The sequence below is a fragment of the Peromyscus californicus genome, unplaced genomic scaffold (genome assembly GCF_007827085.1).
Source record: "Peromyscus californicus insignis strain IS unplaced genomic scaffold, ASM782708v3 Scaffold_15__1_contigs__length_86483966, whole genome shotgun sequence".
Taxonomy (NCBI): Eukaryota; Metazoa; Chordata; class Mammalia; order Rodentia; family Cricetidae; genus Peromyscus; species Peromyscus californicus.
The window spans coordinates 50859131-50875107 of NW_026294447.1; the positions used below are offsets into that span (position 1 = coordinate 50859131).

The 15977-nt window shown below is 39.3% G+C and overlaps 1 protein-coding gene across 5 annotated transcripts in view; it reads right to left on the reverse strand.

Annotated features, from left to right (window-relative positions):
• Trip11 (thyroid hormone receptor interactor 11) overlaps positions 1-15977 on the reverse strand; it is an 81480-nt gene that overhangs the window by 41572 nt on the left and 23931 nt on the right. For 4 of the 5 annotated variants that reach the window (XM_052738801.1, XM_052738803.1, XM_052738800.1 and 1 more), the window contains 6 exons: positions 14638-14678; positions 13822-13908; positions 10836-11048; positions 7106-10135; positions 2168-2308; positions 1118-1311 (listed from right to left, as the gene is read on the reverse strand). In XM_052738801.1, the coding sequence (XP_052594761.1) occupies positions 1118-1311; positions 2168-2308; positions 7106-10135; positions 10836-11048; positions 13822-13908; positions 14638-14678 (3706 nt within the window). The remainder of the gene's footprint in view (positions 1-1117; positions 1312-2167; positions 2309-7105; positions 10136-10835; positions 11049-13821; positions 13909-14637; positions 14679-15977) is intronic. The other variant, XM_052738802.1, reaches the window with a different exon arrangement.

Sequence of the window (15977 nt, forward strand, 5' to 3'; positions counted from 1 at the left end):
TCTAGGGCTAGAGAAATGGCTCAGTGATTATGAATGCTTCCAGCTCTCCCAGAGGACCCAAGTTTGATTCCTAGTGGCCCTATCAGATAGCTCAAATTAACTCAAGTTCCAGTGGGAACCAATGCCCTCTTGGGGCATCTGCAGGTACTTACATGCACATGGCACACATAAATTAAAAAAAACAAAAACAAAAACAAAAAATCCCAAACCTCTAAGTGCCCAGTAAGTATATTACTGGTGTACTATGTAGTCATAAAATGTTGCTGTAGAAATATATGGCTTACCATATAATAACATATTACCAAGTGCTAAAAAAAGGTCGTAAAACAGTAGCAATAATATGATGTCATTTTTGCTCTTAAAAGACAGAATATATATGTACAAATATAAAGGCATAAAATGGTGCAAAGGATGATTTTGGGTAAATAGAGCTTTGCTTTATGTCTTTTTAGCTTGTATGATTTTTCTAAAATGTAATATTCTTATAGGGTGCATTTATGTACACCAGTAATCCTAGCACTTGAGAAAAACACAGGCAGGAGGATTTCAAAACTGAGGTCAGCGTGATTTAGTGAGACCCTGTCTCAAAACAAAACCAAGTACTAAGAATAAAACCTTTCTACTGAGAAAAATGAAAATTTGAAATATTTAAGAAGGAACCTAGTCACTGAAAACTTTTAAAAAGGCACGGGTTGGTTCCACAAGCTGATCCATTCTCCAACCTGCCCCTTCCTGTATACTTTCATTTCTAACATCCACCTGCTGTCAACCTTCAATCATCTGCTGAAGTCATACCACATGAATTAAATTAGCTCTTCGGGAACTAGACAGAGCTAATACAACCTGCCAGATTCTCAAGACTAGTCCCCTAAAATGACAAGTGACATTAAGTGTGGGGGGCAGGGCGACCGAGCAGCAGAAAGTTTGAGTGCTAGATCCTCAAGAGACCCACACCATGAGCTTGTCTTGATCAAGTTTTCACCCCACTTTACCATAAGATATTTCAACTGTAAAATGGAGACAATGACTTAATGAATATAAGCGAAACATTTACTGAGCATGATGCTCAACAAGTGACCAGTTAAAGTTCATGCAAAAAGAAAAAAGAAAAACTTACCTTGCATTTTCCATGGCATTAGAGGATGAAACTAGCTTTTCTTCCAACACTGTGACTTTCTTCCTCAGTTTGGCCTCTCTATCTTCTGCAGCCAAAGCTTCCCGGGTGTGAGAATCTTCTGACTCTAAAAGGTGGTCGCGCAGTCTCTGTAGCTCCTGGTTTAACCGGGACTCTTTGTCACGTAAGTGTTGAACCTAGGGAGAGGACCTTCTTTACTTTTCTTTTATGCAATGCTCATTCCTACAGAACACTTATGTCATCATATTATTCCATATCATGGAAATGTACTAATATGTTAATATAAATTATACATAACTACCAATGTTGTTATAATTGTTAATTATAGCATTTAAATAATTATTTTTATTACTTATACATAAGGCTGTGACATCTAAAGAAATAACATAAATATAACATGTTTTACTTAGTTATAACAAGTAAATTAATTATGTATTACATATAACAATATATTAAGATACTAATGCCTCACACTGCAAAGTGTGTTTATACCAGGAAAACTTTTCCCAAAATTATGTTTAAAAAGATTCAAATGGAAGCTTTACATTTGCAAGGTCTCATTTGCATGGTTATAACAGAAATGGAATCATACAGAAGTACTGGACTTTTATGGCAGAGTACCTTTTTAGTAAATGTCATTTTTTTCATACTTTATGAGGTAATTTTCTTCACTTTCTTTTTTTTTTTTTTTTTGGGTTTTTTGTTTGTTTGTTTTTGGAGACAGGGTTTCTCTGTGCAACAGTCCTGGCTGTCCTGGAACTCACTTTGTAGACCAGGCTGGCCTTGAACTCACTGAAATCTGCCTGCCTCTGTCTCCCAAGTGCTGGGATTAAAGGCAAGTGTCACCACCGCCTGGCAATTTTCTTATACATAAGGTACATATCACAGTTAACATTTCGAAAAACCAAATTATAATATACCCTACCACAGTACATAAAAGGAAGAGAAAAACCACAAGATAATTTCATTTGCCTTAGTTAATGGTTAAAAAACATACAGCCTGCATCACAGTCCATTACAATAAACGTATACCTCATTCTGTAGTGTAGTGTTTTCCATTTGCTTCTGTTTCAGGGCCAGCATAACTTGGTCTCTCTCCTGTTGAAATGTAACTGTCTTCTCCTGCATTGATTTAACTGCATTTAAAAGTTGATTTAACTCCCCAGCCTTGCCCTTTTGGAAAGAAATAACTTTAGCTTGAAAAAATAATATATTTTCAAAATGACATTTTCTTCATTAAATATTTTAAAAATACAGTTAATAACAACAATGTCAACAAAATCCAACAACATTTAAAATCCAAAGAAGAGACAATCTGAAGGAGTTTAAGATGTGACATCTAGGATAGCTCAGCAGTTTAGGGCACTGGCTGCTCTTCCAGAGGTCCTGAGTTCAATTCCCAGCAACCACATGGTGGTTTACAACCATACATAATGAGATCTGGTGCCCTCTTCTGGCCTACAGGCAGACATGCAGGCAGAACACTGTATACATAATATATAAATAAGGTTGGGACATCTAAATATAATGTGGTGTCCCACATAGCCCCTGCAGCAGCAGCAGGACATGTGGTGAGACGGAAGGATTCCAATAAGCATGAACCTGCACTGCTGCAATGCTAGTTCTTTAGCTGTAACAACCACTGAAATATGCAAGATAGTAACAACAAGAGAAACTGAGTGCAAGGTAGATGAAAATTCTCTTCACAATCTCTACAACTTGTCTATAATCCCAAAGCTGTGCTAAAGGAAATGTTCATTAGAAATGTCTTAAAGGAAGCCGAGCGGTGGTGGCGCACACCTTTAATACCAGCACTCAGGAGGCAGAGCCAGGCGGATCTCTGTGAGTTCAAGGCCAGCCTGGTCTACAGAGTGAGATCTAGAACAGGCACCAAAACTACACAGAGAAACCCTGTCTTGAAAAAAACCATAAAGAAAAAACGAAATATCTTTAAGGGAGCCAGTATGGTGGTTCATGCCTTTAATTCCATCAGAAGCCAGTGGATCTCTTTGAGTTCAAGACCATCCTGATCTACATAGTAAGTTCAGAATTACATAACAAGACTCTATCTCAAGAATCCCCCCCCCCAACACACACATGTTTTCAAGGGGTCTGGGAATCTAGCTTAGTAGTAGAACACCTGCCCAACATATATGAGGAGGCCATAGGTTCAATCACTAGTACTTAAAAAACAGAATACAGAAAAATGAAAGAAACATTTTAAGATAGTAGGACACAGGTGATATGAAGGGGAAAATGGAAAAATTCAGGGGAGACTTAACTTGGCAGGATAACAGAGAAGGGGGAAGAAGGAAGGATAAGTAATACTAAATGCATTTGAAAAAGCCATAGGAAAATATTATTTTATCTTTACTTTAAAAATGCATATATGAATGTATGTGTATATGCATACATATAGTTTGTATGAAGTCATACCACTTGGAATGACAACGTCCTCTGCAAGAGCCACAGCCTACCCTACAAAAAATCCCAGAGCTAGGCGTTGGACAGCTCCCTTTGAATTGTTGGTCAAGAGGGTCTAGGAGACCCCCCAAACAATACTGACACTGCCCTTGGTTACCTCCCAGAACTTGAAGGTAAACCCTATTGCTGAAGATACTACACACTTTGGACACAAGACTTGGAGGAACTGAACTGGAACTGACCTAGAAGCCTCCTCCTTGAGCACCAGGCTCTCACCAGTATCTAAAGGTGAATGCAAGAAGCATAAGGAGAAAAGCAACTAATATTTCTACCCATCTGCAAAGCCTATGGACAACAGGGACCAGCCTGCTAAGATATCACCAATGGTGCTGTCTGACAGGTCTTACAGCCTGCTATGTAAGGTGGGATTCATTCCTGCCAACTACCTGTGGCCAGTGGGGTCACAGACCCTAGAAGAGGACCTACTACTCCCACTTTACTAAACCAGTGTAATTTCTAACTCCATTCTAAAAACATATGCTTAGACCCACAGATATTCGTCAATTTCACCCCACAAAGAAGCTTATTTATTTATTTATTTATTTATTTGGTTTTTTGAGACAGGGTTTCTCTGTGTAGCTTTGCACCTTTTCCTGGATCTTGCTCTGTAGACCAGGCTGGCCTCGAACTCACAGAGATCCGCCTGCCTCTGCCTCCCAAGTGCTGGGATTAAAGGCGTGCGCCACCACCGCCCGGCTAAGAAGCTTATTTTTGCAATGGACAGAGACAGTTACATAAATTTACAACTGGTCAAAATAAAGAGACCAACTGAATGTGAGGTGCCCATCCTGTTAGTTCATCTCCAACAGAGCCTCCACAGCTAAGGTTCAGGGAACAACTCGGAAGAGGGGGGCATATAAGCTCTGTGAGGTGGCACACCATCAGGTTGGTGATCAAAAAGTCTTGGATTTTGGATTTTGGACCATTTCTGATTCTATATTATAGCTGTTCAACCTGTATAGGTTAAACAAAGGTACCCTTAAATTACATAAGGAAAATCATTAGAAAAATATTTAGCTTATACTAAATACATTCAAATAATAGAATACTTAAGGTATGTGGTGGTTTGAAAGAAAATGGGCCCCAAAGGGAGTGTAACTATTAGGAGGTGTGGCCTTGCTGGAGTAGGTGTGGTCTTGTTAGAGGAAGTATGTCACTGTGGAGGCAGGCCTTGAGGTCTCATATATGCTCAAGCCATATCCAGTATGTCAGTTTCACTTCTTGTTGCCTTTGGATCAAGATGTAGAATTGTCCAGCACCATGTCTGCCTGCACACCACCATACTCCCAGCTGCCATGGTCCCTGCCATGATGATAATGGACTAAACTGTAACTGAAACTGTAAGCCACCACCTCAAATGTTTTCCTTTAGAAGAGTCACCATGGTCATGGTATCTCTTCACAACAACAGAAACTCTCACTTAGACAAGGTAGATCTTCAATAAAATCTGCATAATTTAGATCTATAGATGTCAATATAATAGAAGGAAATGGCACCAATGCCAAAACTGCATAAAAAGGTACATTCAGTATAACAAGATACTTCACTGTCCACCTCCCAGTTATGCTCTTGGAACCATAAAATACTACACCCGTTGTCAGTCAGAGAACAGTGGGAAGGTTCATGCTCCAAGATCTTTTAAACCAATTAGACTGGTACAGGCCAATACCATTCAAGCTGAGATCTCTGAAAGACCTAGGCTAGCTTCATAAAGTAGTCAAGGCTGACTCCTGATCCTCCTGCCTCCATCTCTCAAGTGCTAGGATTACATGGACTGCAATGCCTGGCCAAACAGTATACCTTTTAAATCAGATAATCCAGGACTCTTACAGGAGAACTTAACATTTTTAATCCTGTGTCTAGCAGCAGATACATGCTCAAGAAGCAGATGCTGGACTGGGATATAACTCAGTGGCACAGTGCCTCCCTAGTAAGCATGAGACCCTAGGTTCAATCCCCAGCACTGCCAAAAGAAGAAAAAAATAAACTGTTGTTGAATATTGTATTGTTCTGTCTATCATGCCCTTTCCAAATTTCTACTACCAAAGTGAAGAATTCATACTACAAGAGTAATGCCAAAGACACAGTACAGTACTTACCAGACTATCTTCATTAGTTCTTGCCACACCCAACATGTAAAATAGCCATAAAACAAGTTCACTAAAGGAGCTTAGAGTGAGCATGTATGCCACTGCACACATCAAAAGTTACTGGCACTTTACACTGAACTGCTATGGCCATCCATTTTAAGAGTGAATAAACAGCTGGGCGGTGGTGGCGCACACCTTTAATCCCAGCACTCGGGAGGCAGAGGCAGGTGGATCTTTGTGAGTTCGAGGCCAGCCTGGTCTACAGAGCGAGATCCAGGAAAAGGCGCAAAGCTACACAGAGAAACCCTGTCTCAAAAAAAAACCAAAAAAAAAAAAAAGAGTGAATAAACAAACCAGTCTGATCAAAACATACCCCAGGTTCTAGAAGTGACAGAGCCAGGACTAGGGTATCGGCAGAGCCCATTCTGTCTAAGGAAATACTCCAAACATGTTTCAAACTGTGGACTGATCCATCAGAGCCAATTCAAGGCCAGCAATGTGGCTCAGTGGGGAAAGGTGGCTAAGCCTAATGACTCGAATTTGATCCGAGAGTGGAGAAAGAAGCAACCCTCTAAAGATATTCTCTGACTTTCACACATCCACTGTGCCAGGAGCACACACACGCAACACATGCAACAAATAAATAAATAGTATATAAAGTCAATTGAATGGCTCATCCAGCATATTTTTTTCTAATAGTTTATCACATGTTACATGGATAATTTGGGGTTTCTGAAACTTTTCAGTTTCTCTCATACACTCATACATACACAAATATATACATACTAGAAGTACCCTTACTACAGCTCACGGTCAAATACATCTCTTAGTGCTTCCCTTTCATCCAGAAATTTCTAAAATGTTGGCCATTTCTAGAAGCTACTGAAATATGCCTAAAATGTGATTCAAGTGACTTCAAAACTTCCCTCTGGTCAGCTGAGGAAATAGCTTCTAAGTAGAATGCTTGCCAGGCCAGGTGGTAGTGGCACACATCTTTAATCCGAGCATTCGGCAGGCAGAGGCAGGCAGATCTCTGTGAGTTCAAGGACAGCAAAAAAAGTAGAATGCACCTATAGCAGAGGTCCTGGGTTTGCTCTCTACCATCCCTTAAGAACTGCTCTGACGACTCACTTCTACTACAAAGGAAAATGGTACTTGCTACTGAATCTTGGTTTTATACTTAGGAGGTTATGAAGAATTAATCTACTACTAAAAATATTTGAAAATATCTAGTAATTTGGGGGTGAAGAAACTGTACACGAACCAAAGCACCAAATAAATATTCCTACATGAGCAAGTTTCATCTTCCTCAGAAACACCATCTATAAAGTAATGAACACATTAAAAGGGCTCCTCTGCCCTCAATGTTTTCCTGCATACCCCACCAAGAACATACCTGTTCTTTCTCTTTCAATAACTGTTCAAAAGCAAGCGCCTTCTCTCTCATCGAATGGCATTCAAACTCTTTTTCTCGTAACATCATGGAAAACTTCATGTTCGTCTCTTGTAACGCCTGGTATTCTGTTTCCTTCCCCCTGGAAGTTTCTACTATTTTTTCATTTTCCCCTTTTAATTTAGAAATGTCCATTTCTAAAATCAATATTCTCTCCTTCAAGTTTGTCACTGCCTGCCTCAAAAGCTCATTTTCATTCACTTTGTTAGTGAAATTTTCATTTGAAGAATGTAATTGGTCACTTTTGGCTTTGATTAAGAGGTCTTTCTCCTTAAGTAAGTTTTGTAAAACCTCTTGTTTCTCCTTCAGCTGCTTGACTTCCGAATCCGTTTGTTCGTGTTCTCTTCTTCCCACCTCTGAGGAAGCAGCCACGGACTCTGACAGTCTGTGGTTGTTTTCCTGAAGCGTTCTAATTGTGGCATCTTTTTCCTGGAGTGACCGTCTCAGATCATCCACTTCTTGTTGAAGCAGCTGAGGAGACTCATGTGGCCCAGCAGACTGGCATGCCTTAAGAGGCTCTGCTGACTGAGCAGGAAGCGATGAGCCAGGAGAGAGCTGGGGTGACATGATATCAAGTTTTCCTAAAAGAAGGTCCTTGGTATTACAAAGCTGCCCTATGCTATGCTGAACTTGTGCCAATTCCTGCCCAAAATTCTTAAGTTTAGTTTCATTCCGCTCATAACTTTGGATCAGGCCAGTGTAGTCCACTTGAAGTTTAGAATTGTTATCACTGTCGACCAAAACTTGTGCCTGAAGCTGATGAAGTTCTTCCTGAAGCTGGGCTGACTCATGCTGCATGTTTTGGACGGTGGTCATCACCTGCTGTTTCCACTCCTCCATTTTCTTCACCTGCTGTTTTAGCTTATCACGTTCTTGTAAGAGCTCCTCAAACTGGTTACTATTAACTCCTCCAACCTCGCTACCCGTGCCAGAAGTCTGCAAAACTGTCAGGAGAGTCTGGCACTTCTGACTCAGTGCATCTATTTCAATGTCTTTTTCTCGAATGATCCGTGATAAATTCTGAATTGTTTCTTTAAACATATCTTGACCACTACTTTCAAATCTAGTGGACATTTTTTTATTCTCATCTTGCAGTTTAATAAGGGCTGCTTCTTTGGCACTAATAATATCTATCATCTTGTGATATTCTGTTTTTAGCTGGCTATTTTCCCTTGTCTTCTCATTTAAGACAACCATTACTTTCTCTCTTTCCATAGCATAGGCATGCAGCTGCTGCTGAAGGTAAACAACATCCTGAGAACAGGAAGCCGAGGAAATCCTGGCGTGAAGAGCTTGTATCTCCAAGTCTTTCTGCTGGATAATCTGAGTGAGCTTGCCGACCTCATCTTTGGACAGCTGGTCAATCTGTTTAGTTAAAGAGATATTCTTTTCATTCAGAAGCTTAATCTCCAGCTCCCGTTCTTTTATCCCCTTCACTAACCTTTCTGTTTCAGCTTTGGATAAATCATGCTTTTCACTTTCATTTTCTATAGTAAGGCTCTGAACTTTGGTTTCTTGAAAAATATCAGAATTCTCTGTTGGAATGTCCCGTCTTTCTTCATGTAACTGGGCTTTTATTTGTTCAATTGTTTTCTGCAAGTTCTTAATTTCCTCATCTTTTTCTAAAAAGAGCTGGGTGTGTGTGATATTCATTTGTTCGTGCTGGTATCTAAACTCATCCATTTCTTTCTTCTGCTCCTGTAGAGATTGGAGTAGTTGCAACTTATTCTGGTTTTGATCTTCAATCATCTTCTGGTGATGTTTAATTTCTTCTTCCAGGTGATCCTTGATTATGTGCAGCCTAGACAGCTCAGATTCTAACTCTGTGGTGCTGTCAAGAGCTCTAGGCTCAGGCATGGGCACAGCCCGACTCTGCTGCTCCCTGATCCGCTCCAGCTCTTCTTGCAAGTGATTGTTCTCTTCTTTCATGGCTCCAAGACTTCTATCCTTTTCCTCTATGGTCTGCCTTAGAGTCTCATTTTTTCTTAAGGTCTGAGCACATTTGTCCAATTCCCCCTGCAGTTCTGAACTTTTTTCTTTAAGTTTCACAATACAAATTTCCTTTTCATTTATAAGTTGTGTCAATTGTTTCTGCTCTTCTAAACTAGACAACAAAGATTCCTTCATCTGTTGATGATCAGTATTCATCTGCTCAATACTCTTTTTGAGCTCTGCTATCTCAGAGTCTTTTTCCTGACTGAGCTGAACTAAGCGCTCATGTTCCAGCTGCAAGGCAGAGGTCGTCAGGCTGCGTGCGCTGGACAGTTCCTCAATGGTTTGCTTGTATTTCTTTGCTTCTTCCAACAGCCTCTTCTCAGCTCCACACAGTTCTGCTTCTAGTTGTGCTTTCTCACATTTCAGAGTCTCCAGCATGGCAGTTCTTTCCAGAGAAACCTGGTTGTTGCCAGCAATAGATTCTTCCAACTGATTTCTTACATCCTCACATGCTACAACCAACTTTTCATTTTCGGTCCTGAGATCAAAAGCGACTTGCTTTAAATGTTCATTGAGCTGTTCTACTTCTGAAAGATTCTGCTTTAAGGTTCTAACTTCAGTCTCCCTTTCTTTAAGGAAGTCATCCTTCAAATTACTATTAGAGTCCTGGCTTTGGGACGGAGTCAACTCACTCCTGACTGTGGACAGCTCCTCCTCATTCTGTCTGATGTGTTCCCTCAGTTCACAGTTCTCCTTCTGAATGTTGAAATTATTTTTCTCTGATTTACTTAGCTGATCTACTAAGTCTTCTACTTTATCTTCAAGCTTCTGCTTGGTTAACTGTAAATCACTTAGGGCCCGTTCACTGTGAGTTAGCTTTTCTTTCTGCATGTCTAACTCTTTGATAATGTTCATTTTATCATCCTCCAGTTGATGGATTCTCTGTTTTCCATCATCTAGATCTTCTTTTAGTTTCTTGATGACACTATCTCCTTCACTTTGTTGTTTTGATAGTTGATCTTTTATTAAAATCACATGCTGAAAGAAAAATTAATTTGCACAGTAACTTTGTGACATTTTCTCATGTTAGTATCTAAAGAAAATTTTATAAAATTTCATGTATCATATAATAATAATCTGAATATTTCTAATCCCTCTTAAAAAATAACTTTCTAGGCTAGGCAGTGGTGGCACACACCTTTAATCCCAGCACTCAAGAGGCAGAGCCAGGCGGATCTTGGTGAGTTCGAGGCCAGCCTGGTCTACAGAGCGAGATCCAGGAAAGGCGCAAAGCTACACAGAGAAGCCCTGTCTTGAAAAACCAAAAAAAAAACCAAAAAAAAAACAATAAAAAAAAAAACCTTTCTATCCCATTATGTCTCACAAAATAATTTACAAAAAGTTTATCATTTTAGGAGTAAGAATCTAAAATCAAAAAGGCTAATCACACATGTTGTTTCTAACCTTTAAACACCAGAGCAGGCTTCAACAAATGGTAGCCCACAAACTGTTACCTGTCTCTGTATACAGTTTACCAAAGCAAAGCCATTGCTTGCTTACATATCCTAACTCAGCGAGTTGAATAGCTGCAACTGAGATATGTTCTGCATATTTAAATTTGATTAGATCATAAGCGAACGGAAATATTAAACCACAAAATTATATCCCTGTCTATGTTAGTTCAACTGGCTGGAGTGAGCATGTGCCTCTTGCCTCATCACATTTAATGCAGTGTTACCTTAGTAGCCTCTTGGTTCTGCCTGTCCAGTTCTTCTAACTCAGCCGTGAGTACTTCATTCTCATGAATACTCTGATTCAGTTCTTGTTCCTTCACCTCCAAATTAAGTTTCAAGTCTCGTACTTGAGAAAACAAATCTATGTCCCTTGTAGCTGTATTTTTAATGACTTCATATTCATTGCTCAGTTTGGAAAGTGACATCTGAAGTTCTTCCTTAAATGACAAGGGGACAGGGAAAGCAGCACATGCCATCATTCAAGAAGAGACATCAAACAGACATAAATAAACATAACTGGGGGATCTATCTTAAATTCTTTGTATTGGAAACATTACTGAACAAACCACAGCCTTCAGTCATGTACAGTTTTACTTACAGCTCCAAGGGGAACATTTCTACAACTCTGCATTTACTTTCTAGCCCTACATTTTTTGCAGAGGACCATTCCCAGGGCAGAGCCTTTTCTATTCTATTCCCATGGCTACCACCCTTACCCTTATACCCACCAAACATACTCTTAAGAAAAGCCCCCAACCTCCCAGTTCACTTCCACTCCCTAACACCCAGCCAGATTAAATAAAAATGAAAAAAAAAAAAAGTACCCATTCAGACTATTAGTTTTAATTAGAAAATAAAGGGCCCATTTTTCTCATTAAAGGGACCTATTATTTGATTCTATTGGAATACAAAACCTTCTCTTAACTAAAGAATGAATCTATCTGTTTCCTTTACCTTCTGAGCAAATAGACCAGGCTCCCCTCTCACAAACCCAACATTACTAAACACAGACCTACACATGTATTTAATAGTCAATTATGGAATAATATTTTCTTGAAAACCTAACAGGTTAGACAGTTCTCTATGATTCAACATCATTTTCTCATGTTATGTCTGTTATAAGTTATATAAAGCCTTCTTCCCCCAGTGCTTTTTTAAAACTGAATTTCTCTGGGATCTACTTTGAAATACATATCTCAATTTCCTTTAGAGAACCTAATAGTCCCATATAAAAGCGTCCTATAAAACTGTATGAGAGTACGAGAGTATCTCCACCATCTCTCTTTCTCATTTCCTTCCGATCCAAACAGTTATTCTGAATTGTCCTTGAAAGATGGAGGCAGGTGTGGGGGTTCATGCCTGCACTTGTGGGGCTGAAGCAGGACAGCTGCTATAAATTTGAGGCCAGCTCGAGGCTATATAGTGAACGACAGGCCAGGTCAGTGTAGAATACAGTGAGACCCTATCTCAAACAACAAGAAAAGGAGGGTGAAGTGCTGGACAGACAGCTCAGCAGTTAAGAGCCCTTGCTCTTACAGAGGACTCCTGTTTGGTTCCCAATACCCACATGCGGCTCACAACAGCCTGTACCTGTAGTTCCAAGGAATCTGATAATCTCTTTTGGCCTCCACACACACCAGGCATGCATGTGATCCATACACTTCATGAAGCCAAAACACTCGTACACATAAAGTAAAAATAAGTAAATTATAAAAAGGAAGAAAGGAGAGAAAGAAAAGGAAGAAAATGATATTTCCTTAAATCTTTCTAAAGTTATCTGTCCATTTAGGAGAACAGCACATAACTTTTCACGCTGATCTGAAAAGCACATCTGGCATTATTAAGTGGGAAACAAACAGAATTCAGTGAAGAGTTACAGTGAATACTAACCATCAGAAGCAAGGAGAAACAGTTACCAGAAAACTGAAACTGTAAAAGAAGCTGGGAGGCCCTACAGGACTTGTGGAGAGGCCTCCACCTGCAAAGTGTAGTTAGACCAGTTAGGTAAAGAGGAGGGCTCAGTGGGAGCAGAACCAGAGCAGCACACACACAGCAATAAACAGTGATGGTGACTCACTGCCAGCACTCTGGGAAGGATGGCAGCAAAGATCTCAATGTCCAGGGCTGTACACAAACAACTTAGAACTGAAAACCCATCATGGCTCTCTGAGAACACCGCCTATATACTGATGCAGAAAGAAGCTGAAACTAAAATGTTAGGGGACATAAGAACAACATATACAGTATGTTGACTCTGGCATTTCTTAAGGATATATGCCGAACCAGACATGTACTGATATACCCAGAAAAAGTAGTATTCTAGGAATTTGTAACACAGACTGTATTTGGGCAAGAGGCCAAGTAACAAAGGCATGAAGTTTTCCAGAATGTATTACTGAATACTTTCATCCATAAATGCATAGTACTTTAAAGAATTCACAATTGAAACTGAGTTCAAGTGCTGGCCTGTAACTTTAACCTAATTCTTAGCTGCCTCTAGTGAAGTATCTGTCCTTGATAAGAAATTAATTCCTGGGGCTGGAAAGATGGTTCAGTGGTGAAAGGCACTGACTGCTTTCCCAAAGGACCTGGGTTCAAATCCCAGCACCCACATGGCAGCTAACTGTCTGTAACTCCAAGATCTGACATTCTCACACAGACTTATCGGCAGACAAAATACCAATGCACATAAATAAAAGTAAATAAATTTTAAAAAAAGGAAAAAAGGGTTTTTTTAATTAATTCCCAGAGACACAAACATAATGCTCCTCCCTATATCAAACAGTGTATCATAGCACTCTATTCCATCTTTGCTACTAACACATTAAAAAAAAAAAAGATTCCACTGCTAATAGTAAAACTATCCCTATTCACTGTTCAACAGTAAGAAAGTCCTACCTACCACAATGGACATCCTGGGCCACATCAGCCAGACATCTCCTGTGCTTATAGGTGCTGCTGTCAGGGCCCCATCAGAAATTGCATCTCCTCTGCTCAGATCTGTATGCCTACTGGTTTATGCTTGCACATACACTCTGGCCAACCTCTCACACTCTGAACCTTGCCCAGCTACTCCAACCTGGCTTGGCAATGAGCTCAGACTTATTCTGAGGACTCTAGCACTTAAGCATTCCACTGATATGAACTGATCCTTAGCCGTGACCTATGACACACACCATTTTAATTCTACCCCATTTTAACAGCACCTACCTTTTCTTGACTCAATAATGACTTCTCTTTTTCTAAAATTTGGACACACATTTGAAGTTTCTGATTGTCTTCAGCAAGACTGTTATCCTATAAAAATGTTAAAGTAGTATTTTCAGATAATACAGAATTTCCAGTTTACAAGAAAGCTGTCTAGTTACATATTTGTACAATTATACTCAGAATATTTTTAGTAACATATAAAGAATCAATGTTGGACAGTTTAGAATCAGTCGCTCACTTTTGACATTCTTAAGAGTATTTATTATATTTAAAAATATAAAAGTATATTTACAAAGAAACTTGTAATTAATACACATGGGCCGGCGAAATGGCTCCGCAAGTACAGGCGCTTGCTGTGCAAATCTGGGAATCTTAGTTTGATATTAGGAACCCATGTAAAGTTGGAAGGAAAGAACAGACTCCATAAAATTATCCTGTGACCTCCCTACATACATGCGCGCACGCGCGCGCGCACACACACACACACACACACACACACACACACACACACACACACAAGAACACACCCATTTAAAAAAAACTGAATTTTTTAAGGAAAATCAAAATGCATCCCTTACTTTGAGATAGGATCAGGTTCTTGTCTATACTGTCAAGTTACTCTGAAATAATATACCTTTACCCATTACACACCAAACATATCAATTTATAATGCAAAAACTTTGTTACTGATCATTAAGCAAAGATTACTGAAAGTTCCTAGGGTAAATTTACATGAATTTGTGAGAAAACAAAAGATAAGCAAAAAAAATGATAGTAAAATAATGCCCAAAACTTGCTCCCATAACAAGAAGTTACCTGGTTTAAACTACTTAGTCTCATTATTTCATTTTCAGCATCTGTAAAAACAATAAATGAACCTGACATTACTTAAAATATTTTAATAATTACCTCTCACATTAAACTCAGAGGTGCAGCCCATTAAAACAAAGTATATTTATAACTAGCAAGCAGGTTGACAGTTTGAAATAAAAAACATTCCTGCCATTTTCCATTTCTATTATGACTATAAAAAGTAAGCTACAAGCTTAAAACCATGTTAAAGTCCAATGCTTTGGAAGAGTGTAAGAATTATCACTGTAAGTTACGGTTCTGATAAAAAAAATAGTAACAATGTGTTTTAAAATATAATCCATTAGTTTGAATAGTCAGAAATAGTATATGGTCTAAGATTATTATTGAAAAGAAAAACTTGAAAAGCAATAAATAAAAATTTACACTGTAACAGTATAATTATCTCTCAAACATCTAAAGTGACTTAGCAATAAATGTACTACATTTAGATCCATAGAGAAAAAAGGTTCTGAAAAAGAACCCAGAGACAGAATAGCATGAGATCAGTGGAAGCAATTCATTTAATGCTCATTCTAGGACAACTGAGCATTTATGACAAAGCCAGCATTAGACAAAAAGACAGAAAAGTTCAGTTCTTGCTCTTGATGAGCTTACAATTCAGAACAGAATTGGGACAGAAGCAAGTAAACAATGATTACAATCCGGTGTGATACAGCGAACACGGGCATTAGTCATCTAGTCAAAATCAGGTAGGAACAGAGGGGCCCAGGAAGGAGCAGTGCAGTTCTCCTCCTCGGTGGCAGTGAAGACCTTACTGAGTCAGTGGACTATCCAGGTGGCCAAGGAAAACCAGGAACACCCTGCCCAGACAATGCAGCAAATACAATCAAGAGGGAACTAGAGACTACTACAGCCGGCTGAAGGAACCACAGAGATCACGATGGCTAAAGTTTACAAAGCTGGGCAATGAGAATAAACTGAGGAAGCAGATAGGGACCAGATGAACAGCCACGTCCACCTAACAAAGTTCCAATTTCATCACAAGTTCCCAGAAAGTCAGAAAGTACTAGAAAGTAGGGGCCTAACTGGCTTTGCATTTCTGAAAATGTATTCTCACTTCAGAATAGAAGGAAAAAAAGATGGATCGAAGAACAATGGAATGCAGAGAATAAAAAGCCAACACTTTCTAACACTCACTTTGGACTAGATGCTGTTCAAAAGGAAAGCCTGCAAATAGCAACTCACTTAGCCCATAGACTACTCCAGTCCTACAAGGAAGATAATAGTATTGCCCAACCCTCTTGTTTTTTTAAAGCTTGATTTGCATGTGTGAGTGCATCTGT